At 44.1% G+C, this 26246-nt stretch overlaps 1 protein-coding gene across 25 annotated transcripts in view; it reads right to left on the reverse strand.

The window, feature by feature from the left end:
- Positions 1-26246, reverse strand: part of PARD3 (par-3 family cell polarity regulator) — an 838158-nt gene that overhangs the window by 693243 nt on the left and 118669 nt on the right. For all 25 annotated transcript variants that reach the window (XM_074405259.1, XM_074405258.1, XM_039478614.2 and 22 more), the window contains exon 2: positions 8720-8821. In XM_074405259.1, coding sequence (XP_074261360.1) covers positions 8720-8821 — 102 coding nt within the window. The remainder of the gene's footprint in view (positions 1-8719; positions 8822-26246) is intronic.

Below are 26246 nucleotides of genomic sequence, written 5' to 3' on the forward strand. Positions count from 1 at the left end.
TAATAAATGGCAAAGAGCAAACCAGACAGAGATTCAGGCAGCTTGTCAGTTAGGAAGGCTCGCCTGCACAAATGCATGACAGCTGCTCTAAATGGTGGTGAAGATAACACAAAACTGTTTCAGTTTTTCATAACTTGGCAAAATGTCAATTGAGAAAACTCAGACTGAGAGGCTGAGAGTGAACACAACATCACTCTAATGCGGTTCCCCTACTGGAAAGCAGAAACACAGAGAGAGGACAAAAAGACACAAAGTACCTTCTTACACTCAAAGTAGATCTAGAGTATTCCATACCTTAGAAAATCAAACCTACTCCAAGAAGCCAGAGCAATCAACAGTAGTACCATTTGAACAAATTTGGAAAAATCCTAAACTGTATGGGTACCAACAGAAAGCTTCCTCAGTGCTGCGCCCTGAACGCTAATAATTAAAAGATAATGAGGAAAATCACCCATAATTAAGTACTTGACTTTAATTTTCTTTTGCTATCATTTAAAATACTACCTCTTCCCCTCCATAAAAAATGAGTTTTTATAATGTTACAAATTCACAACGACCTGGCATAAAATTTGCATCTCCGAAGAGTGTGTCCCTGCTACAGAGACAGATCATTACAGCTGTGGTTTCCTGACTTAGTGAGCCTAAATGCCAGCAGGAGGGGCTGTAAAATGCAGATGACCAGGCCCCTTCACAGCTCCTAATTCCCAGGCTGGGTATCTACATTTTCAACATGCATCCAGGGGATTTTCACAAAGCAGGACATTTTTCAGATAAATGTTGTTATTACTATTATTTAAGAGAAGTATAATGCTTGTTCTTTTTTCCTTAAACTAAAAAGCAAAATAAGTGTCAAAATCCTTACTCGGAGTAGCTGCCAAAAATAGATGAAAACATTCCTGGATAATTAAATCAGAATCAAATGTAAGAGCCAAGGAAAAGAGCTGTGTGACTGACCGCATCACGCAGTCCCTCAGTCCAAATAATACATCCAGCCATGCCTGTGGATCTGGGTGTGGTGAGTCTAAGGTACTAATCATATTTCTCACAGTTTCAACTTACAATGGGCACTTTAGGAATGTCACTCAAAGGTATTTAATTATGCATATATTTTTAAAGTATTTCTGAACCAATAAAACACACCTTTAAACACACTTCAGTCTACGATATGATGTACTCTAGCATTTTTCTATTTGGAAACTGATTTCAATCAACATAATATAAAATTGTCTAAAGCGGCATTTTACCTATTAATGTTTAAAACATTTTTCCCAGGATAAGGGACAATTTAATTTGTATAGAAAATATGCTAAAAGATTGTAGAAAATACAGATTTACCATCATCAAATTCATAGACGGATACAAAATCTAAAACGTCATTTATTAAGAATTGTGTGATTTTAATATGCCAGTATTTAAAAAGATCAAGCATAGTTTGTCTTATGCTTGGTTTTGTGTATAACCTAACAGTTAATTGTGTTGAAAAAAAAGTGCACGACTTTCAGTTGCTGAATAACAAATTATTCAGTAACAGTTTCATCCACCTTAACCTCACTGATTTTTAAATTTTATTTTTATTTATTTTTTTTTAATTCTTTGAGATGGAGTTTTGCTGTGTTGCCCAGGCTGGAGTGCAGTGAAGCAATCTCGACTCACTACAACGTCCGTCCCCTGCAAGCAGTTCCCGTGACTCAGCCTCCCGAGTAGCTGGGACGACAGGCATGTGCTATTACGCCCAGATAGTTTTTGTATTTTTAGTAGAGACGGGGTTTTGCCGTGTTGGCCAGGCTGGTCTTGAACTCCTGTCCTCAAGTGATCTGTCCACTTCAGCCTCCCAAAGTGCTGAGATTACAGATGTGAGCCACTGTGCCCACATGGCCTCACTGAATTTTTATAACACTCAGCCCAATGACTGCAGAATACATTATTTTCAAGTACCCGTAAGACGTCCACCAAAAAGGCCATACGCTGGACCAAAAAATAAGCCTCCATGTATTTCAGAAAACTTTGCAGAAACCACTGTGCCGAACGTCTACATCCTGATGTTCTGCCGCCTCAAAGCGTACACTCTGTCCAGGGCATCAACGTCAGCTGGAGTGCAAGGGGACGGACGGAAGACACTGGTACTGCGTAACCCTTCTGCCTGACCACACTGTGCTGAACGTGAGTCCACTGAGTGCAGCATTCTCAGAAGCATCAAGACCGAACAGCCCCATAAATCCTACTTGTGCAACAACCAAACTTCCGCAACAGGTTTTTTTGTTGTTGTTGTTCTCTTTTGTTTTGGAGACGGAGTTTCGCTCTCGTTACCCAGGCCGGAGTGCAATGGCGCGATCTCGGCTCACCGCAACCTCCGCCTCCTGGGTTCAGGCAATTCTCCTGCCTCAGCCTCCTGAGTAGCTGGGATTACAGGCACGCGCCACCATGCCCAGCTAATTTTTTGTATTTTTAGTAGAGACGGGGTTTCACCATGTTGACCAGGATGGTCTCGATCTCTTGACCTCATGGTCCACCCGCCTCGGCCTCCCAAAGTGCTGGGATTACAGGCTTGAGCCACCGCGCCCAGCGCGCAACAGGTTATTCTAAGCCACATATCGGGACCAGGCGTATCCCAGAAAACGTATTATAAGCCACTCCTCACTTGCTCTATAGAAAGGCACAAAGTCAAGGTGTAAAGCGGGATGGCACCACCCCGAGGGAAAGCTCGAGTGTGTAAAAGAGAAAGGAACCATGGTGGAGAAACAGGCGTGCTCACCCCTGCTGCTCAGAGTACAGAGAGGGGCAGACGGAACAGTGCACAGGTGAGCACTGCAGCTGTCTCCACAGGCGTCTAAGTGTCCATGGCAAGTACAACGAGACTGTACGTGAATCCACACATCAAAAGACAGCTGGACGCGATGGCTCATGCCTGTAGTTCCAGCACACTGTGAGGCGCATTTGAGCCTAGGAATTTGAGACAAGCATTCATCGTGCATATGCCTATAGTCCCAGCCACTCAAGAGGCTGAAGTGGTACCTAAATAGGAGAAGAGGAAGTCAAACTATCCCTGTTTGCAGGCAATATGGTTCTATACCTAGAAAACCCCACAGTCTCTGCCCAAAAGCTCCTTGATCAGATAAACAACTTCAGCAAAGTTTCAGGATGCAAAATCAATGTATAAAAATCAGTAGCATTCCTGCACACCACAACATCCAAGCCGACGGTCAAATAAAAAACACAACCCCATTCACAATAGCCACAAAAAGAATAACATGCCTAAGAATACAGCTAAGCAAAGAAATGAAAGATCTCTACAATGAGAATTAAAAACACTGCTCAAAGATACCAGATACGATACAAACACATGGAAAAACTTTCCATGCTCTTGGATTGAAACAGCAAATATTGTTAAAATGGCCACACTGCCCAAAGCAATTTACAGATTCAATGCTACCCCTATCAAACTACCAATGACATCCTTCAAAGAATTAGAAAAAAATATTTTAAAATTCACATGGAACTGAAAAAGAACCTGAATAGCCAATGAAGTCCTAAGCAAAAAGAACAAAGGTGGAGGCATCACATTACTCAACTTTAAACTGTAGTGGAAGGCTACAGTAACCAAAACAGCATGGTATTGCTACAAAAACAGACACACAGACCCATGGAAGAGAACAGAGAGCCCAGAAATAATGCTATACACCTACAGCCATCTGATCTTTGACAAAGTTGACAAAAACAAGCAACAGGGGAAGCACACCCCATTCAATAAATGGCGCTGGGATAACTGGCTAGCAATCTGCAGAATATTGACACTGGACCCCTTCCTTAAACCACACGTAAAAATCAATTCAAGATGGATTAAAGAATTAAATGTAAAATCTAAAACTATAAAAACCCTGGAAGATAACCAAGGAAACACCATTCTGACCACAGGTCCAGGCCAAGACTTCGTGATGAAGACAGCAAAAGCAGCTGCAACAGAAACAAAATTGACAAATGGGACCTAATTCAACTAAAGACCTTTTGCACAGCAAAAGAAACTATCAACAGAGTAAACAGACAACCTACAGAATGGGAGAAAACATTTGCAAATCATGTATCCAACAAAGGTTGAATATCCAGAATCTGCAAAGAATTTAAGCAAACTAACAAGCAACAAGCAACCCCATTAAAACGTGGGCAAAGAGGCCAGGCACAGTGGCTCACTCACACCTGTAATCCTAACACCTTGGGAGGCCGAGGCAGGCAGATCACCTGAGGTCAAGCATTCAAGACCAGCCTGCCCAACGTGGCAAAACCCCATCTCCACTAAAAATACAAAAATTGGCTGGGGATGGTGGTGATCACTTGTAATCCCAGCTACTCAGGAGGCTGAGGCATGAGAATCGCTGGAACCCAGGGTGGAGGCTTCAGTGATCCGAGACTGCACCACTTCACTCTAGCCTAGGCAAAAGAACGGGACTCCATCTCAAAAAAAAAAAAAAGTGGGCAAGGAACAAGAACAGATGCTTTTCAAAAGAATGCATATAATGGCCAATAAACTTACGAAAAAATGTTCAACATTACTATCATCAAAGAAATGCAAATCAGAACCCCAACGAGACACCATGTCCCACCAGTCAGAATGGCTATTACTAAGTCAAACAATACATCCATGGGATGGGTGAAATTTGAAGAAAGAAAATTAAAAGTCAAAAAATAACAGTTGCTAGCAAGGGTGCAGAGAAAGGGGAATGCTCATACACGGCTGATGGGAGTGGGAATTAGTTCAGCCATCGTGGAAAGCAGTATGGCAGTTTCTCTATGAATTTAAAACACTTATTATTCAACCCAGCAATCCCATTACTGTGTATATATCCAAAGAAATATAAATTATTCTGCCATAAAGACACACATATGTGTGTGAACAACTGATACACACAATGAACATATACACCTATGTTCACTGCAGCACTATTCACAATAGCAAAGACATGGAATCAACCTAAATGCCCACCAGTGGTAGACTGGATAAAGAAAATGTAGTACATAGGCACCATGGAATACTAGGCAGCCATAAAAAAGAACAAGGTCATGTTTTTTGCAACAACATGAATGGAGCTGGAGGCTAGGACTCCTAAGTGAGCTAACACAGGAACAGAAAGCCGAATAACGCACGATCTCACATGGACATAAACAGAAAAACAACAGACAGCGGGGCCTACTTGAACAGAGAGAGAATCAAAAACTTCACCTATGAGGTACTATGTTTATTATCTGGGGTGACAATCTGTACATCAAACCCCCATGACACTCAACTTACCTATATAACAAACCTGCACATGTACCCCTGAATCTCGAATAAAATTTAAAAAAAAAAAAAGGCTGAGGCAGGAAGATCACTTGAGCCTGGGAGGCTGAGTTTGCAGTGAGCTATATAATTACACCACTGCACTCCAGCCTGGGTGACAGAAGGAGACCTTGTCTCTAGGTAAGTAAATTAAATTAAAACAAAACACTGCACAGCCATGTCGGCATAGCTATGGTTCATGAACACAGAAATAGATACATACACTAACCTCAAACTTTACAAAAAACTATTCAAGTCTCTTTAGGGAAAAAGATTATGTATCTGAAGAAAAGGACGAGTCAGGATGAAAACCTCAAAACAAAAGCAATGAGCTTTCAGCAACAGCAGAATGGCAGGTGATTAGTTCCTTTTGCACGTGTCTGCATTTTCCAATTTTTCCTCACAAGGAGTTGTGCTTTTTTTTTTTTTTTTTTTTTTTTTTTTTGGAGACAGAGTCTTCTTGCCCTGTGGCCCAGCCTGGAGTACAATGGTGTGATCTCAACTCACTGCAACCTCCACCTTCCAGGTTCAAGTGATTCTCCTGCCTCAGCCTCCTGAGTAGCTGGAATTACAGGCATGTGCCACCACACCCAGCTAATTTTTTGTATCTTTAATAGAGACAGGGTTACCATGCTCGGCTAATTTTTTGTATCTTTAGTAGAGACGGGGTTTCACCATGTTGGCCAGGCTGTTCTCAAACTCCTGACCTTGTGATCCACCCACCTCGGCCTCCCAAAGTGCTGGGATTACAGGCATGAGCCACCACATCCAACCAGAGTTGTGCTATTTTTACGCAGGAAATAACAGCAAGAGAGAAGAATAGAGAAACAGAGGGAGGAGAGAAGAAAAAAAAAACACACAGGAAAAGATGTAAGAAGAAGAAGGGAGAAGAGGAAGCCACTGAGAGATCAATACATTAATTCATCCCTTTCTAATCTCCTGGTGGAGAAAGAGCACCTGTTTAAATTCTTCATACATCTCTGTAGTTGCCTCAAACACTGGAATCTAGTCACACAATAAATGAAAGATGGCACTCTTCACGTGGACTGCAGAAAAGGACTTCAGAGTTACCCTAAGCCTGGCTCACTGAAAAGCCCAAGAAGGAGAAATGGCAACAAGAAAAACAGCATCAAAACTTAAGTCAGCAGGAAGTTCTGCGTTTGTTGACACAAGGTATTCCTCACCCACAGGAGCCGCATGTGACAAACTCCACTATGGCAGGTGCTAAATGAGTCTCATCTTCCGAATTCATAAAACATTTGGCATTTGATGCTTTTTGCTTCACTTGAAACTTAAAGAAAACATTGACAACATGCCCCAACTCTCAGCCAGGAACGATGCTGTCAGGAATGCAAGTGTGAACAAGACACAGCAGCTGTGCGCACCCAGCTCGCCGCAGAGGGCAAGAACAGCAGGCCGGGAAGAAAGGGCGAGGCACCAGAGGGAGCCCCAGTAGGAAGCAGAGTGAGTGTCCGGGTGACCTTACCATCTTCCGACCTTGTGATGTAACCTGTCTGGCTGAATACCCTGTGCCCCTGCAGTGAGGTTTTAGGAGACAACCAACCAGGTCATTGCCTCCATACAACCATGCTGATGCAAGTACACATGTGGCTAGGAGCCCTTCTGCAATTCCTTATAAACCGAATACAAAAGGAGTGGCCAGATGGCTACAGAAGCCTGCTCAGGTCTCCTCAGAACCATAAAGAATTTGCTGGGCTTGGCACAGTGGCTCACGCCTCCAATCACAACACTTTGGGAGGCCAAGGTGGGAGGATCACTTGATCACAGGAGTTGAGAGCAGCCTGAGCAACAGAGCAAGACCCTGTCTCCACAAGTAATTTAGAAATTAGTGGGCATGGCTGGCTGCTCAGGAGGCTGAAGTGGGAGGCTCACGTAAGTCTGGGAGGTGGAGGCTGCGGCGAGCCACGATCACACCACTGCACTCCAGCCTGGGCAACAGAGCAAGACCCTGTCTCCAAAAAGCACTTGCTGACTTCTACACACAGAGCCAAACATCCCGTCACGCATTCTCAAAATGCTGAACATTCCTCCTCCTCTTCCTCATTGCTCTCAAGAGTACAGAAAAAAGTGAGGAGGGAACACAGAAGTGCAGTAGGTGGATATGTCCAGGAGCCAAACTCACAGACCACAGCAAGGACGGGGGGAGCACATGCGGAGCACAGAGCACGGACAGAGAAAAGGCTGAGCTTCCTAACAGCCAGGCCCTGCATGGCAGGACACACTCGCCCATCACGCAGCAAGGCCCAGCTACCTGAGAGCCAGGCCCTGCAGGAAGGGGATGCCTGGGACACACTCGCCCATCACACAGCAAAGCCGAGCTTCCTGAGAGCCAGGCCTTGACAAGGGGGCTGCCCGGGACACACTCTCCCCATCACACAGCAAGGCCGAGCTTCCTGAGAGCCAGACCCTGAACGCTGGGGGCTGCCTAGGACACACTCTCCCATCACACAGCAAGGCCGAGCTTCCTGAGAGCCAGACCCTGCACGCTGGGGCTGCCCGGGACACACTCTCCCATCACACAGCAAGGCCGAGCTTCCTGAGAGCCTGACCCTGCACGCTAGGGCTGCACAGGACACACTCTCCCATCACACAGCAAGGCCAAGCTTCCTGAGAGCCTGACCCTGCACGCTAGGGCTGCGCAGGACACACTCTCCCCATCACACAGCAAGGCCGAGCTTCCTGAGAGCCTGACCCTGCACGCTGGGGCTGCCCAGGACACACTCTCCCCATCACACAGCAAGGCCGAGATTCCTGAGAGCCAGACCCTGCACGCTGGGGCTGCCCGGGACACACTCTCCCCATCACACAGCAAGGCCGAGATTCCTGAGAGCCAGACCCTGCACGCTGGGGCTGCCCGGGACACACTCTCCCATCACACAGCAAGGCCGAGCTTCCTGAGAGCCGGACCCTGCACGCTGGGGCTGCACGGGACACACTCGCCCATCACACAGGAATGCAGTGGGCTGCATAAGCTGCTGTTGGGACGGATCTTCTCTGGGCCAACGCTGGGACCAGAACACAGAGCTGCTGCATACTGTGTGACACGGAGATGATAATGACAGGCCCGAGTTGTCAAGAAAGGTGTTATGTTTGGTTAAATTAAGGTGGAATAAGACAAAAAAAATCTTTTTGTGATACTTCCATTGCAAAGCTGTAATTTTAAAACTCTAAAACTTAGTGTTAAGTCCCAGGTATCAAGAAAATTATTATACCTTGGTGTTCAGGACAGTGAAGATTCGTGATACTTACTATAAAAGAAAATAAGCTAGTGTGGGTGGCTCAAACATAATTTAAAGTATGTGTCTGAAACAGAAAGGAAAAGAATCGCACGCACTCCCCAGCCCTCAAACACAATGCATTCAGAGCAGGTTCCCTGGGACTTGAACTTACTCTGTCTTTATCATCTGCTACATCACAGAGAATGTCATCCAGGTCTAGTATTCCTCCATCTCCATGTTCCAAGCGATGCACCTGTATCCAGTAGCTTGGATCCTAAAGGAAAGAATGGAAACAATACAGCAAGTCAGCATGACCAAAAGGGAATGAGACATTTTAAACCATGGTAACTTCCTGCCCAGAAACAAGAATCGACCGTATCAACAATACTATCACTGATTTAAAATTCAGGCAGCACCCTAAGTTTGGTATTAAGTTACTGCTCCTTTTATGAGGGAGTGACTCATATACACTCTTCCCTCTGGCTCTGATACTGATACTCTATTATGATAGGAACTGCACAAACCAGCAATATGTACTGCATAAGAAATACTGATTTCTCTAAAGCATACTAGATTTCCTATCGCCCAATATATGAAATGCTTATCAATCCACCCAATGCAATCCACAGAAATATTCTAAAGAGCAAACAGCATATATTATGTGTCTGAACAATTCATATTTTTACTCGTCTGTAAAAACTAGTTTGCACACCCTGGTGGCTCAACGTGTTTCTTACAAACAGATCTAAAGATAGGGACGCAGAAGGATGCTGACAAGACCATAGTGAACGAAGCGCTTCCTGTGCGGTTTGAGCCTCCTTTTAGAGAGGCAAAATCACACACACACACACACACACACACACACACACACACACGTGCACACACATACGCGCGCGTGCACACACACGCGCCTAAACATGCACACCGAAATTTGCCATGGTCATCACTGCAGTGGAACTGGAGAGAAGGGGAAAAGGGACATCATTTTAAATTGTATACACTTCTATCTAGCAAACACATATGTTTAAATCCTTGAAACACTGCTTCCAAATTATCTGAAGAAGGAACACAGTTGTGTGTTTCTGAACTTCCACATCACTCTCATGTACATATTCAAATGAAAATATACTAAATTGCATGTTTCACCATTGCCTACTGCTTTCATTCCGCAACACAGAACTGCCATCCAAAAGTTCAAGGAAATCCTCCGTTCTTCAAATCTAAAAGGTGATATTTGATATAGTTCTTTCCTGAAGCAAAGCTTGGAAGAAGGAGGCAAACAATTAATGGTAGTTAAAATACAGATTCCTGGACCCTACTCCAGATGTACTGACTAAGACCCTGGGGCAGTGGTGTGAGGAGAATCTATATTCTTTTCTTCTTCTTTTATTTGTTTTTGAGAATCTATATCAGGCGTCCCCAAACTTTTTACACAGGGGGCCAGTTCACTGTCCCTCAGACCACTGGAGGGCCGCCACATACTGTGCTCCTCTCACTGACCACCAATGAAAGAGGTGCCCCTTCCTGAAGTGCGGCAGGGGGCCGGATAAATGGCATCAGGGGACCGCATGCAGCCCGCGGGCGGTAGTTTGGGGACACCTGATCTATATTCATAAGAAGCTCTCCAAGTCCATCTCTAACAAAGCATGCCTAAGAATCACTAAAATGGAACACTTATTTTAAAAATGCAGACTGACCAATCTTTGTCATTTTTTAACCAGTACAGCAATAGCTCAGACCTCAATCCTCCAAGTTTTTAAACATAACCATTAAAACCATTATGCAAATAACAGAATTCCTCTGCACCTTCATCTGTCTGGACCTCTATGAAAGGAATCATTTATCTAGAACACTGAGAATAAGTTGGTACACACACACACACATTGTAATCCTAATTACAATGTCGTCCAGGAGTCCTTGGGACACTTGCCACTGAGACAGCTCCAGAATTTGTCATCTCCAGATGTGTTGAGTCCCCAAAGAATGAAGTCCCAAAACTGTTCACTAGTGGTGAATGATATTTCCTCTTCAAGGAAAATTGAAAGTCATTAATGTCTTGGGGGTGAATAAGGAAGAGGTGCCCCCTGGTCATTTAGAAAATCACATCCTGCACACCTCTTCCCACCAAGCAAGCTCAAGGGTGACCCAATCAACTTAAATATCAACCATTTGTTTTGAAAATACTTCCACACACACGCAAGCACACTGACCTCCAAAATGTGGCTTGTGAAACCATTCTTTAAGCCTCTTAATCCTGTTAACTCCCTCCAGATGAAATCATTACCTGCAGCCTTTATATAACATTTGTAGCCACCCCTTGGAAATAAATCCCCACCTATGGACTTTCTCAACCTCATAACTTCATCCTCAGAACTTCTTACATTTCAGAACTTGCTACATTTTCGCCTTTTCCGCAGCTCCTCTCCTTTCACAGCCTCTATTAGGCCCTGCACAATTCCATCCACCCACCCCCACCCCTGACTTCGTGCCCAAGGCCTCCAACGCCTGAACCCCACCTCACCCTCCAGGCCAACCCTGTCCATTCATCAAGACTTCCATAGACATCCACTTCACCAAGAGCTCTTCCTGACCATCACATCCCCAAATCAGATCAACAATCTAACTCCCGCCCACTGTTTTCTTTGGTTAAGACAGAGTCTCGCTCTGTCACCCAAGCTGAAGTACAATGATGCAATCATAGCCCACTGCAGCCTCCAACTCCCAGGCTCAAGCAGTCCTCCCACCTCAGCCTCCCAAAGTGCTGGGATGATAGGCATGACCCACTGAGCCCAGCCTGTCCCACTGTTAATGTTCCTAAAAACTACAGTCACATGGAAGATAGTAGTCAGGTGTGAAGCTTGAGCCTTGAAAGCCTGTGAATTATTTTTACACATGCAGCATAAAACCTTTCACTGACCCTACTTTACCTTCCAGTTATTATACCAATTCTTTGATCCTCTTGACAGCAAACTATTTTAAAGAATTGTCTGTACTTGCTTCAAGCGTGTCTCCTCCCATAACCCCATTCCAATCAGGCTTGCTCTTCACCCACACTCCCAGAACCACCCATCACATCCACAACGGCCTCCACGATGCTTAACCCAAGTCTGCTGTCTGGCCTTGTCTTATTCGGTCTATCAGCAGAATTTGGTACCCCCTCCTCAAAATACTCTAAAAACTTGGCTTACCACCCTCCAACTAACTGACCAAGGGTTTTCTAATTTTGAGAGTCAACTGTCGACTCCTGCCTCTGGAGGGGTCCTGACTCAACGCTCAGCTATGCCAAGCAGTCATGGTAATGTCATGCCAAGGCAAATACCAGGCTGCCACTTATTAAATGCCACTCCATAAAAATGTGCTGAATGGATATGACTTTTTGAAGATAACTCAGCAGGACAACAACAGTAACTCCAACAGAGCATGCTGCATTTTTTAAAAAATCATATAAAAATGACCTCCTTCCACTTGAGTTTACAAACCAGGAAGGATATTTTTGCCACTGAAAAATACAACTCCTTAGAACAGTGGTCTCTTGGGAGATTTTCACTGGCAGCTTTCATAACGTGATTCCCTTTCAATAAACAGAGGACTTCCTGTATTTTCAAGGGAAGAGTCAAATATCCAATAGAGAAAATGTTGGAGCATACTTATTGATTCCACTTTGTAGTAGTTTGCATTAAAAAGTTTAAAATAATAATGGTAGAAATCTTTGCTGTCCAGTCCATAGACACTTAGAAATGCAGCTGGACAAAAAAACTGTAGTAAGATCTGGCCTGGTAGCTGATCCTTGTAATCCCAAAACTTTGGGAGGTCAAGGCATAGTGACCCACACCTTTAGTTCCAAGTAACTGAGAGACTGAGGCAGGAGGATCCCTTGAGCACAAGAGTACAAGGCCACAGTGAACCATGACAGCACCACTGCACTACAGCCTGGGCAACTGAGGGAGGCCCCATGTCTTAGGGGGAAGATAAAAGTTGTGATAAGCCACTTTTTATACTACCAATAAACACTAATTCTATAATAATTTTATCAGTCATTGGGTTAATAAACATACTACAACATTCAGTTAAAATAGAAGAATAATTTTCTCATTCAGGATATGTCCATTTAAAATAAAAGACTTAAACAGTAACAATAATTGTATATTATGAGAACCAAAAATCCATCATACACAGCAATAAATGAGAGGAGGAGTTCATCCATTAAACAGATGATCAAACAGCAAATGACCTTGTGGGGCAAGGCTCCTGAGGATGGGTCCAAACCCAAGGAAGAACCCTGGAGACAAAACCACAAGAAGAATCACTGCTCTTATTCAGAGGAACATGAGCTTGACCTGGCCTAGTGCTAGAGAGAACATTTCCGAAGGCTAAGTTGGAATGTAAGCAGAGGTGACCCTACAAGATGCAAGTTGCAAGACATGCTGATGTCCACTCTACCGTAGGATGTGGTAAGAGAAAACCGTGCAAAGTCCTAAGGAGAGACTACCTCCTAGCCTACCTTCAGGAAATCTCTCAGATTCTATAAACAGCATCTTTATACTACGCAGCAAGTTAATAAACTTCTGTGAGTTATGACCTGTATAATGCATATTACCTGCATGTGCAAATTTCAAGAAAAGTATCTGCAACTAGAAATAACACCCTACTTTTGCATTAACCATGGCATACAGCAATGGTCAATATCCTGTCTAACTTAAGACCAGAAAAAAATCACTGAAAAATCCATGTTGATTAAAATAATAATAATAATAATAATAATTGAGTACTTAACTACATGCAAAGCATTGCATGACGGCAAAGAAACCATCATCACCCAATGTCAGAAATTAAAATATATCTGACAGGTCAAGTGCAATGGTTCCCACCTATAATCCCAGCTCTTTGGGAGACCAAGGCAGGCAGGTCACCCCAACATGATGAAACCCTGTCTCTACAAAAGATACAAAAATTAGCCGGGCATGACGGCACACGCCTGTAGGCCCAGCTCCTCCTTATTCTGTAGTCCCAGGAGAATCACTTGAACCCATGAGGTGGAGGGTTGCAGTAAGCTGAGATCACACCACTGCACTCCACCCTGGGCAACAGAGCGAAACTTTGTCTCTAAAATAAAATTTATCTGACAAAACATAAGTCATAAAAAAAGAGGAAGCCATGTGTTCAAAAAAAAAAAAAAACTACACCCAAAAAAAGAAAATGTTTTGTGAATTCAGGAAGGAAAGATCACTCTTACTTGGAAAGCTCGGTTTACGGGGCGGTTTTAGCAGAATCAGCTCTTAGCAAATGAGCAAACAGGAGGGCCAGGGCACAAAGAGGACCCCGAGCAGGGGGAAGGGGGGCGCGAGCGGAGGGAGGGGTGGCAGAGGTGATGCAGAACGCTGTGAACACAAAGATCAAAACGAAAGGCTAAAAACATCATATCAGACAGATACGCTTTTGTTTTTATTTCCTCCTGCACGCCCACTGAAACCACAATACCTGCGGGATTTTGTTGTTGTTGTTTTTGTTTTTTTCCAAGCATAATCCCACAAAGACAAAGAGAACAGAGGGAAGTGAGGGAAACACAATTTTTGGAAGCTGGGAAGCAGATGGTCCAGAGGCGACACATTTTGCAGAACTGAGAAAGGAAACCCCAAGGAAACTGTGGGGAAAGCCAGGAAGCAGCATGACTTCCCCCGCAGAGCCTGTAAGAGGGTCTGGAATGGGAGAACCAAGAATGTCAGAACACAGTGACACACATGGGAAGAAGCCGGGCACGGGAGTTCATGGCTCCATTCCCAGTGCTTTGGGAGGCAGGGGCAGGAGGATGACTCAAGCCCAAGAGTTCCAGATCAGTCTGAGGAACACAGTGAGGCAGCATCTCTACAAAACACTGAAAAAAAAAAAAAATCAGCCAGGTGTGGCAATGTGCACCTGTGCCTATAGTCCGGCTACTTGGGAGGCTAAGGTGCAGGATCTCTTGAACCCAGGAGTTCGAGGCTGCAGTGAACTTGTCTCTTAAAATAATAAAACAATTTTGGCTGGGTGTGGTGACTCATTCCTGTAATCCTAGCACTTTGGGAGACCAAGGCAAGTGGATCACTTGAAGTCAGGAGTTCTAAGCCAGCCTGGCCAACATGGTGAAACCCTGTCTCTAATAAAGATACAAAAAACTAGCTGGGCGGACACCTGTAATCCCAGCTACTCAGGAGGCTGAGGGGCAGGAGAATCACTTGAACCCGAGAGGCGGAGGTTGCAGTGAGCTGAGATTGCACCACTGCACTCCAGCCTGGGCAAGACAGCAACACTGCATCTCAAAATAATAATAATAATAATAAAACAATTTTAATTTTTTTAAAAGAGAGAGAGAGCTGGGCATGGCAGTGATGCCTGTAGTCCCAGCTACCTAGAAGGCTAAGATGGGAGGATCACTTGACCCTGGGGAGGTCGTAGCTGCAGTGAGCCATGACTGTGTCACTGCATTCCAGCCTGGGCATGGTGAGACCCTATCTTAGAATAAGTAATAATAATAAATTCAAAAGATGGGAGGAAAAATAACAAGACTGCCTGAAAGTCTAGGCAGCAATGAAAGCCCCCGCTTCCCAGGGCTTCCACACAGCACCGCGACAGCCCCTGCCAGCCCCTGGCCATTCGCTGCAGGCTCAGACAGCAGGTCTCGACTAGAGGAGGGACAATTACAGAGGTGCCTTGTTGACAATGAGAGAAGACACGTCAACATTTACGTACTGACTGTAGAAAAAAGCCGGCCCTTTGCTTCCACTTGCTCGTAGAATGGCAGCCAGGGTTTATGTCCCCTCAGACTAGAGGTGGGAACATCTTTCCCTGAGGGGAATCTGGCCCAGTCCAGGGACTCTCCAGTGAGGCGCACAGTGTAAGCACCCTGGCCCGAACTCACGGTTCACAAGTTACCGTTAGATGCCTCAGGTCAGAGCCAACCATGGAGAGACAGGCTTTTATGAACACCCCAAGTATGAAGAGAGAACAAAACAACCCGTAAACACAACTTGAAAGAACCAGAGACTGTATAAAAAGATGCTATTAAAAGTCCATCACTGATATCCTAAGAGAGGTCAGATGATGGTACATCCAGGCAGCAGAGGAAGATGAGAAAGGAGAAAAGCAGGAAAGGGAGAAATGTGCTGAGGGAGAATTTTTTTAAAAAAAAAAGCATTTTGTAATTAAAATACAAAATATGGGCCAGGCACAGTGGTTCATCCCTGTAAAAAAAAATCCCAGTGGTTTAACTTGAGGCCAGGAGTTCAAGACCAGCCTGGGCAACACAGCAAGATCCCACCTGTTAAAAAAAAAAAAAAAAAAGAAAGAAAGAAAGAAAGGAAAACTAAACATAAGCCAGGTGTGGTGATACACATCTACAGTCCCAGTTACTCAGGAGGTTGTGGCAGGAAGATTGCTGTACCCAGGAGTTCAAGGCTATCATGAGCTACGACTGGGCCACTGCACTCTAGCCTGTATGACAGAGATGCTGTCTAAAAACATAAATAAAATGCTAAAAATGAAGAGCTCAAGAGGAAAGTTAAGAGAGTTGAAAATACCTCCCCTAGGAAGTTGGGAAGAAAAAAAAAAAAAAGATGGGCCAGCCAAGGTGGCTCACGCCTGTCATCCCAGCACTTTGGGAGGCTGAGGAGGGCAGATCACGAGGTCAAGAGATCGAGACCATCCTGGTCAACATGGTGAAACCCCGTCTTTACTAAAAATACAAAAAGTTAGCTGGGCGTGGTGGCGCGTGACTGTAATCCCAGCTACTCAGGAGGCTGAGGCAGGAGAATTGCCTGAACCCAGGAGGCGGAGGTTGCGGTGAGCCGAGATCGCGCCATTGCACTCCAGCCTGGGTAACAAGAGCGAAACTCCGTCTCAAAAAAAAAAAGATGAAGAAGATAAAACAGAAAGGCTACTAACAAAATTAGACCAGTCAAGTAAGTCAAGCAACTGAGTAACAGGAGTTCCAGAAAAACAGAATTGGAAAAACAGAAAAATAACCAAAAATAATTTGAAGTTAATTCCCCAAAATGACATATGTTTCCACATTAAAAAGTTCCATAGAGACCCCAACACAACATATGAAAGCAGACATACATCAGGGTACATCAGAGCACAAAAGAAAAACAGAAGACTGGGCTGGGCGTGGTGGCTCACACCTGTAATCCCAGCACTTTGGAAGGCCGAGGCAGGTGGATCACCTGAGGTCAGGAGTTCGAGATTGGCCTGGACAATATCATGAAACCCCGTCTCTACTAAAAATACAAAAATTAGCCAGGCACGGTAGCAGGCGCCTATGATCCCAGCTACTCGGAGGCTGAGGCAGGAGAATCACTTGAACCCGGGAGGCGGAGGTTGCAGTGAGCCGAGATTGCGCCACTGCGCTCTAGTCTGGACAAGAAGAGCAAAATTACATATCGAACAAAAAGAAAGAAAGTAAATGGGAGCCATAACACAGAAAACAGCTCCCGGGACAACGGTGAAGGTGGATCCCAGATTCCAGGACATCAGCTGCAAACCAGGAACAGAGTGACCAGTCCAGACACCCCACATATGATCTCTTCAAGATGGCACTGAAAGAGTACCCATTTTGCAACTAAACACAGCAAGACACACTTTAACAACTGACTAAAGCTGAGGCTGATTAGTTATAAATTTACAGAAGACCAACCAAAGGAAAAATATTCCTCATTTCAGGGAAAACGCAAAAGTTGTGAAGGAAGGAAAAGGTGATCAAGGTATCATACGTGGTTCAGCGATAAGCAGCTTTAATAATAAAACTACTGTGAACCTAGAATATTAATCAAATTTGTAACTACATTTGTAACAAAGCAGTCTAAAAAATATGTGTGTAAGAGCAAGGAGACGGACAGACACAAACACATACGAAGAAACAGAGATCCTAGAAGTGGCTATCTGTAAGTGGGAACACAGCACACACAGGATAGTGAAATAGGTTAAACCTTCCATATTAAGTCAGTAGATGACAAAGAGAAAAAGGAAACGAGATAGGCAATTTACATAAAAATATAAAAGTCAGTATCAAAAGAACCAGGTGCAAGAGCTGGAAAAGACGACCTCTCCCAAAGAAAGCTCTGCCCTTGTTCATGACAATCCTAGTAGTGCTATCTGACCACGTGCACACATGTCAGGGTGAGAAACACAAAGACTGGAGAGAAACAAGTTTGAAAAGTCCTTTAAACAATAACCATGGCACACAGTTTACAGTCTAGCATCCACCAGCCAGATCAGCCACGATAGTCACCTTACCGAGACAAATAAAGTCCTAGTTAGTGATATAATAAATAAAAACATTCCATTTTTTTATTTTAAAAAATGTCCCTCAGACGTGTAAAATATTTCATTGTTAAGAGTCAATAAAAGAGCAAGCATGATCAGCAGGAATTATGATTCTCTCTAGATTCTCTAGGTATGCAACTCTCCAATTTAAACCAAAACATTTTTAAAATATATTCTTTAAAAAAACAATGAATCTTTCAGCTGGACACAGTGGCACACACCTGTGATCCCAGCACTTTGGGAAGCCAAGGCAGGCAGATCACCAAGTCAGGAGACCAAGACCAGTCTGGCAAACATGGTGAAACCCCGTCTCTACTAAAAATACAAAAATGATCTGGGCGTGGTGGCATGTGCCTGTAATCCCAGCTACTTGGGAGACTGAGGCAGGAGAATCGCTTAAACCAGGGAGTCAGAGGTTGCAGTGAGACGAGATTGCAGCATTGCACTCTAGCCTGGCAACATACCGAGAATCCGTCTCAAAAAAAACAAAAAAAATCTTTGGCATTTCAAGACAGATACCACACATGCAATGCTGACTTTTCCTGATTTAATCAGCCTCATTTTTAAAATGTCAATTGGCCATATACAGTAGCTAACATCTGTGATTCCAGCACTTTGAGAAGCAAAGGTGGGAGGATTGCTTGAGCCCAGGAGTTCAAGACCAACCTGGCCAACGAAGGGAGACCCCATCTCTACCAAGAGCTTTTTTTTCTTGTTGCGGTTTTTGGTTTTTTAAATTAGCTGGGCACGGTGGTGTGTGCCTACAGTCCCAGCTACCCAGGAGGCTGAAGCAGGAAGATCACTTGAGCCAAGAGGGAGAGGGCACAGTGGGCTATGACTGCACCATCGCACTCCAGCCTGGGCAAAAAAAAAAGCCATTCTTTTCCTATAAACTGAAACATAGGGCCCATTTTCAATCTTGTTACAGGAACACCGCTAAACATTATTTAAATGTTTCTGTTGCCTTTTCAATTAAGGGAGAAGACACAGTCAGGCGTCATAGCTGATATTTAACAACAAAATAATGACCTGTATCCCCACAAGGGAGAGGCTAGTATCTCATGCTAAGTACACTGCTCGGCCCCCACTTCTCTACTCCAAACCACACCCAAGAGCAATGCCAAAACCTCAGCATAACACAACACAGAGCAAACCACAGACCTGCTACCTCCCTTGACAGGTAGACAGCTCCATGTATCCAATCAATCAAAAATGAGAACGGTGGCATGAAACCAAGTGAGGTCCAAGCTCCTGGCATTCGGTCTATTAGAACACGTAATCTCTCACAGAGTCACACGTTATTCAGTAATATGGGAAATCAGCCCATCGATGAGGGGAGGGGAGGGAAAGGGAGGGGAGGGGAGGGAAAGAAAAAATGGCGTGTGCTGTTAAAACCAAGTCTGACATGACTTTGGTGGCAACACAAAGTCATGGAAGTCCCTCAACTCCTCCACCTTTCTACAGAAACTGAGGGAATGGCCTCAGACTAAGGTCGGCAAAGGACACAGGGAGGTGAGAATGAGACAGCAGTCACCACTAGTTACATCTGCACTGCCTTTTATCATTTTAAAAACTGCATTTATGTGTATTATCTCAGGTGCCAAGAGAGCTTATAATGCCTATTTTCGGATGAGAGAACTGAGACTCAGAGAGCATACATTGCCGGCAAGAGGTGACAATTCATACATGCCGTCAGCCAAGACTCCAACCCAGGTCTGCTGACTCATTGTTTCCCAAGGCCTTTCTCAGACTAACACTGACAGTTTCCAGTCTGAAGTGTCAGGATTCCCTGTCTTCTTTGCACAGCCCCTCCTCCCAGCCTCTTCTCAACAGCTTCATTTGTTAATATAGTACATAAAGAGGAGTCCCAGGCCAGGCGTGGTGGCCCAGGCCTGCAGTCCCAGCGCTCTGAGAGGCCATGGCTGACTGCTTGAATTCAGGAGTCCTAGACCAGCCTGGGCAATATGGCAAGACCCTGTCTCTATAAAATACAAAAATCAAAACAAAACAGAAAACCGCAGCCAGGCACGGTGGCAGGTACCAGCAGTCCCAGCTACTTAGGAGGCTGAGGCATGAGGATCACTCGAGCCTGGAAGGTTGAGGCTGCTGTGAGCCACGACTGTACCACTGCACTCCAGGCGGGATAAGAAAGCGAGACCTTGTCTCATAAATTCATTAAAATAAAAGGCGAGGTCCACAAAATATTTCTTTTAATAAAAAAAAAAAAAAGGCCAGGTGTGCTGGCCCATGCCTCTAATTCCAACACTTTGAGAGGAAGAGGCAGGAGGATCGCTTGAGCCCAGGAGCTAAAGAGATCAGCCTGGGCAACACGGTGAGAACCTGTTTCTACAAAAAATTTTAAAAATTAGGGCTGGGCACAGTAGCTCATGCCTGTAATCCCAGCACTTTGGGGGGGCTAAGATGGGTAGATCGCTTGAGGTCAGGAGTTTGAGACTAGCCTGGCCAACATGATGAAATCCCATCTATACTAAAAACACAAAAATTAGCCAGGTGTGGTGGCACACACCTGTGGTCCGAGCTAATTGGGAGGCTGCCGGGGGATGATTGCTTCAGCCCAGGCGGTCAACGCTGCAGTAAGCAGTGATCGTGCCACTGCACTCCAGCCTGGGAGACAGAGTGAGACCCTGCCTCAAAAAAAAAAAAAGAAGAAGAAGAAGAAAAGGGGGGGGAGGGGAGAAGGGGAGGAGGAAAAAAGATATGGGCTGTTAAAACCAAGTCTGAAAAGCCACTCTGCTAAAATTTCTATTACATGCTCTAACCACATCCTGATTTAAAGTGGTGGTTCTTCAAATGGGCATCCAGGCCAGTATCACCTGATAATACATTAGAAATTCCAATGCTTGGAATACACCCTGGTTCCTATAAAAAAAAAAAAGAAAAAGGCTCTGGAAGTGGGACCCAGACATCTATTAATACATTTAAACTAGCCCTCCTGGTGTTTCTGATGCACGCTGAAGTTTGAGAACCAGTGATTCAGAATGAGGGGTGAGGGGAGAACAGGAAGGACGCTGAAACAGCCTGCGCCTCTTCTATACACCATGTTGCACGGGTTAGCTACTATGTCTTTCAATCGGTTCCCGTGAACACACACACATACGTATTTGTCTCCTATAAGCATACAGATAATTTCAGTGTTCACTGTCAGAGTCTCTTTCTCAGTGTTGTTTCAACTCTAGGCTCTGTGCAGAGAATTGCTTAAAGCCGTATCTTTAGACCAGAACCCGCCCCCAGCACTCCCACTCCAAACATCCACCTCTCACTGCACCTCACCCTGGGAGCAGTCTGAATCCTCCAAGGAGCTTCTTTTAAAAGCCTGCCAGGAAAATTGTACACAACAAACAAAAGAATACCCATTTGGAAATTACTCGTGACTGGACAACGTTTTTATGGAGTCCTGTGTTTCTTCAAATAGATTAAGCTTATATTCCTTATCTTCCCTCCAACACCAACTTCTTGCCTTTTTCATTCCTACTGATAGAAGCATCCTCCTGATTTAACTGAATCAAAACATAACGTAACCTCTTTACAGGAAATACAGGGGATAGAGAGCCAAGGTAAGCAATGCCATAAGAAAACAATCAGACGAATTCAGAATGTGAGTTTTTTCGTTTTGTTTTGTCTTTACAATGCAATTGTACTGATCTTTAAAGGAAGAAAAAAGTCCACTCCGTCTGACATCTAATTGTAATGTATGATCCTGGACTGGATCCTGCATCTGGAAAGAAACAGCACTGTGAAAAAGGAAAGGCCAACTGAAGAAATTTGTCAGGTTAGGTAATGGAATCATACACTGATAAGGGTTCTGAATGTGATCGTTGTACTATAGTAATATAAATAATAGTCATGTTTTGAGGAAATGTATGCTTACATAATAAGGGTGAGAAGTGTTACAGTATCTGTAGTTTAGTCTTAAATGGTTCAGTACAGAAAAATAGATACTACTACTAATGTGTTATCTGTGTGTTTACACTGATGGAAAACCAATGTAGCAAATGTTAACAATTGGTGAATCTAGGTAAACTGTCAGTGGTACATTTCACTAAACTGTACATTAGAAACTTCAACAGAAAATGTTAAAATTCTGTCATTAAAAAAATAAACTGGAGACTCTTCTAGATCAAAAAGATTAAGAAGGAATGCCCAAATTCAAGGTCTGAGTCATATTTGGGTCCTTGCTGGGGTTAAAACAGAACTCACTGTAGAAGACCTCTTGGGGAGAATGAGGGAAATTTTAATATGGCTCAATATGAGACAACATTAGGAAATTATTCTTAATTGTCCGTGTGATAACAGCTTTGTGGATATTTAAGGAAACGCCTTTTTTCTAAGGAGATGTGTTTTGAAGTATTTCAAGTGCCATGTCTGCAAACAATGAAAAAAATACATATACACACACGTACACAGTACATGCATGTACACATGTCCACATACAGGTGAGAACTTCTTAACTCAAAATGCTGGGGACCAGAAGTGTTTCAGATTTCCAGTTTCTTCAGATTTTGGAATATCTGCATGCACATGAGATTTCTCAAAGATGGGACCTAAATTTAAACAAAAAAGTCATTTATGTTTCAAATAGGTCTTATACACGTAACCTGGAGGTAACTTTATACAGCATTTAAAATAATTTTTTACTCAAAACAAAGTTCAAAGTCCAAGTTTGTGTTAAGTACTTATGTGTGGAATTTTCCACTTGCAGCATCATGTCAGGACTCAGAAAGTTCCATTTCCGGAGCATTTCAGATTTTCAGATGACAGGTGCTCCACCTGTACACACACACACACACACACACACACACACACACACACACACACGAATAAATATGTATCATTCGAAGTGTGACCAGGAAAATGCAAATCAACTAAGTATTTTAAAGAAACTGAAGTTAATACAAGGAACTGGTACAAAGATTTATAAGAAGAGTCGTGACTCTAAACCAGGATAGCAGTGGAGGCAGGGCCCACCCACAGGTTAGCAGTAGCAGGAAGCTTTGACTACCCCTGGGCTGAGGGAATAGGGGAGGTAGCACCAGAACCCAGGGCTGCAACACCGCATCCGAAGCAGGAGCCATGGAAGATCCAGGGCCAGGAGCAGGAATCTCGGGAGAAGCTTGGCTGCTACAGAGACACAGCCTGAAACAGGAGGGAGCGGGGACCCACCCTGGGGCTATCTCATCACGGAGCCTCCTGTCTCCCACCACACCTCCCACTGGCCAAAGCCAACCAGAGGTCAACTGATACAGCTGTGCTTTGTATGATTCTCTCAGCTACTATCAGAGTCGTTCATAACAAACTGGGAAACCAGATTAATTTTAAACAAATTTAATGACCCAGGGTTCATGAGAATACAGGAAGCCAGCATTCTCACATACAGCTCCTGAGTATTTTGCACACAGTTTTGGTGGGGAGACGCAGACAGGGAAGTAGAATTTGGTACCATGCACCAAAATGCTTAAAATGAAATATACCCATTGACCCGGAAGTTTAAAACGTGGAGAAAGACAATGGTCAAGATGCATATACTAAATGCAATATTTTAATACATAATAATACAGAATGGGAAACCAAACACGCAAAAAAGAACAGGCTGAACACATCCAATCAATGAAACGCAACAGAGCAATTCACAACGTCGCTCACAGATGGTTACACAGGCGTTTCACACCTAGCTTGAACAGTGTACTATCTACAGCCATAGACAGAAGAACTGCGATACCAACTGGCAGTGCTTGCCTATATTTCCTAACTTTTCATAATATATACGAGCACTTTTAAATTTTTGTCCTGTTAAATAACTAGTGAATACATTTCATTCTTTCCCATAATATGATGACTGTCCAATGCATCTCCCTGCTTCTACACCCCATCTCTTGAATCCTGTCCCACATCTTGCTACATTTATCTTCACAAAATATTCCTTTTATGTCACTGTCCTGTAATATGAGTCATTTCCAATGACTCACCACTTTCTAAAGGTCAAAATCTAATGTCCTTGGCCAAGCACTCAAAGCTCGTCCCAAGCCAGTTTGTGACCAGCCTCAGCGTCGCCTCACTATATTTGTATGTCCAGTTGTTCTGTTCACTGATAAACCCCAAGCACCTAAAACAGTGTCTGAGACAGGGCAAATGCTCACTAAATACTGGTTGAGTGAATTCATCCTTGTGTTTTTGTTTATTCTCTTCCACATATTTGGAAAGCTTTCATCGCCAGAGTTCCAACTATGCAAATTGTACATATCTTCCCAAATCCAGTTCAAAAACCATCCCCTTGGCTGGACACAGTGGCTGGCACCCATAACCTCAGCACTCCAGGAACCCAGGGTGGGAGTATCACTCAATGCCAGGAATTCAAGACCAGCCTGGGAAATGTAGCAAGACCCCATCTCTACAAAACAATTAAAACTTAATTGTCAGGGTGCACACCTGCAGTCCCAGGTATTCTGGAGGCTGAGGTAGGAGGATCACTTGAGCCCAAAGTTCAAGCCAGCAGGTGAACTAAGATTGCATCACCACATTCCAGCACAGGTAACAGCCCTAAACCTCTGTCTAAAAGATAGAAAAAAATGTTCCCTCTATGAAATGTGCTCCAACGCTAAAGTATTTACCTAGGCCAGGTGCAATGGCTCACACCTGTAACCCCACCACTTCAGGAGGCTGAAACGGGTGGATCGCTTGAGGTCAAGAATTCAGTATCAGCCTGGCCAACATGGTGAAACCCTGTCTGTACTAAAAATCCAAAAAACTAGCTGGGCATGGTGATGGGTATCTGTAATCCCCACTACTCTAAAGGCTGAGGCAGGAGAATCACTTGAACCCTGGAGGCGAAGGCCGCAGTGAGCCAAGACCATGCCACTGCACTCCAGCCTGGGCAACAGGGCAAAAGACTCTGTCTCAAAATAAATATTTACCTAGAACACATTTGTCACTTAATAGCCTATTTCCTGTACACATGCATGGTATTTTGTTTATCTCTAGATAAGATCTCCAAAGGCAGGGGCCATCTTCAGCCTTTTTTTTTTTTTTTTTTTTTTTTTAGCACAGAACAAAGAACAAAGCACTGTGTTGCATAATTAGTGTGCCCTAGAAAAAAATAAAAATAATACCCCTATTGGGTATTGGAAAGAACTCACACAAGGGTTTCTAGGAGAATATAATCAACAAACACAGGCCTGTGCTCTCCCAGCTGCCAAAAGAAATGCGTGGACATGCCGGGCCATGTCAGGATCAACATCCCCATTCACCCTTTATCCTGTCCCTCAGAGCTAGCTCAAGAAATGCTGTGCGATTATTCTAGCTTACATTCCAGGCAACATTTCAGATGTGGGGAAAGAAGACATCCAGATACAATTCCCTTGCAATGAAAAGGAACCCAAATTATAATATGAATACCTTCGTCCTCACCTGTAGAGGTGGGTCCTCAGGCAGAAGTAAGTTTAAGCCCGGATAAAAATCTTACTCATACCCCAGAGAAGAGATGGCAAGCCAAAACTCACCTTGGCCAACCCAGTTCTCCCCACTCTAGTCCTGGTGGATGTGAGTGTGGAAAGGTATGAACAGTGTGGGTAGTATTGTTACCTGATGGACTGGTAGACAGAAAACAGAAGGTTTTACTGAAGGAAGGCAGTAAATATGGAATAATCCAAGCCTAAGTCCCTAAACGACGGTGTGGACCCACAGGAAATTCTGCTACAGAACTCGAAACCAGTATCTGCAAGCTTCACAACCATCAGCACCATGAAAGCAGGCACCTGGCACTGTGCCCACCTCTAATCCATTCCATTCCTTCACCCTCACTAGGATTACAGAGCACTTCTGACATGACACCTGCATTCCCATGTGACAATCCTGCAAGATAAATGTTTTCAGCTGTATTTTGTAGGGGAAGAGACTAAGGAATAGGAAGGGCACTTGACTTTCCTGAGATCAACACCACGTAATGTGGCAGTCAAGCACAGCTTAGGCTCAGATGCTGATTTGGAAATCCACATTGGACACACTGACTCTTCCAAGAAGTTTGCCAAGGGGACACATTAGGAAGGGAGATTGTCACAATACCCAAAATAAAAGATCTTTTTAAAGGGAGTACACATGGACATAAAGATGGCAATGATAAACACTGGGGATTATTAGAAGGAGAAGGAAGGGCGAGGAGAGGGCTGAAAAGCTATTGGGTACTATGCTCACTACCTGGGTGATGAAATCAGTCGTACCCTAAACCTCAGCTTCATGCAATATACCCACGTAACAAACCTGCACAAGGATCCCTGAATCTAAAATAAAAGTTGAGGCTGGGCACGGCAGTTCACGGCTGTAATCCCAGCACTTTGGGAGGCCAAGGCAAGCAGATCACTTGAAGTAAGGAGTTTGAGACCAGGCTGGCC

Source organism: Saimiri boliviensis, chromosome 8, assembly GCF_048565385.1.
Source record: "Saimiri boliviensis isolate mSaiBol1 chromosome 8, mSaiBol1.pri, whole genome shotgun sequence".
NCBI lineage: Eukaryota > Metazoa > Chordata > Mammalia > Primates > Cebidae > Saimiri > Saimiri boliviensis.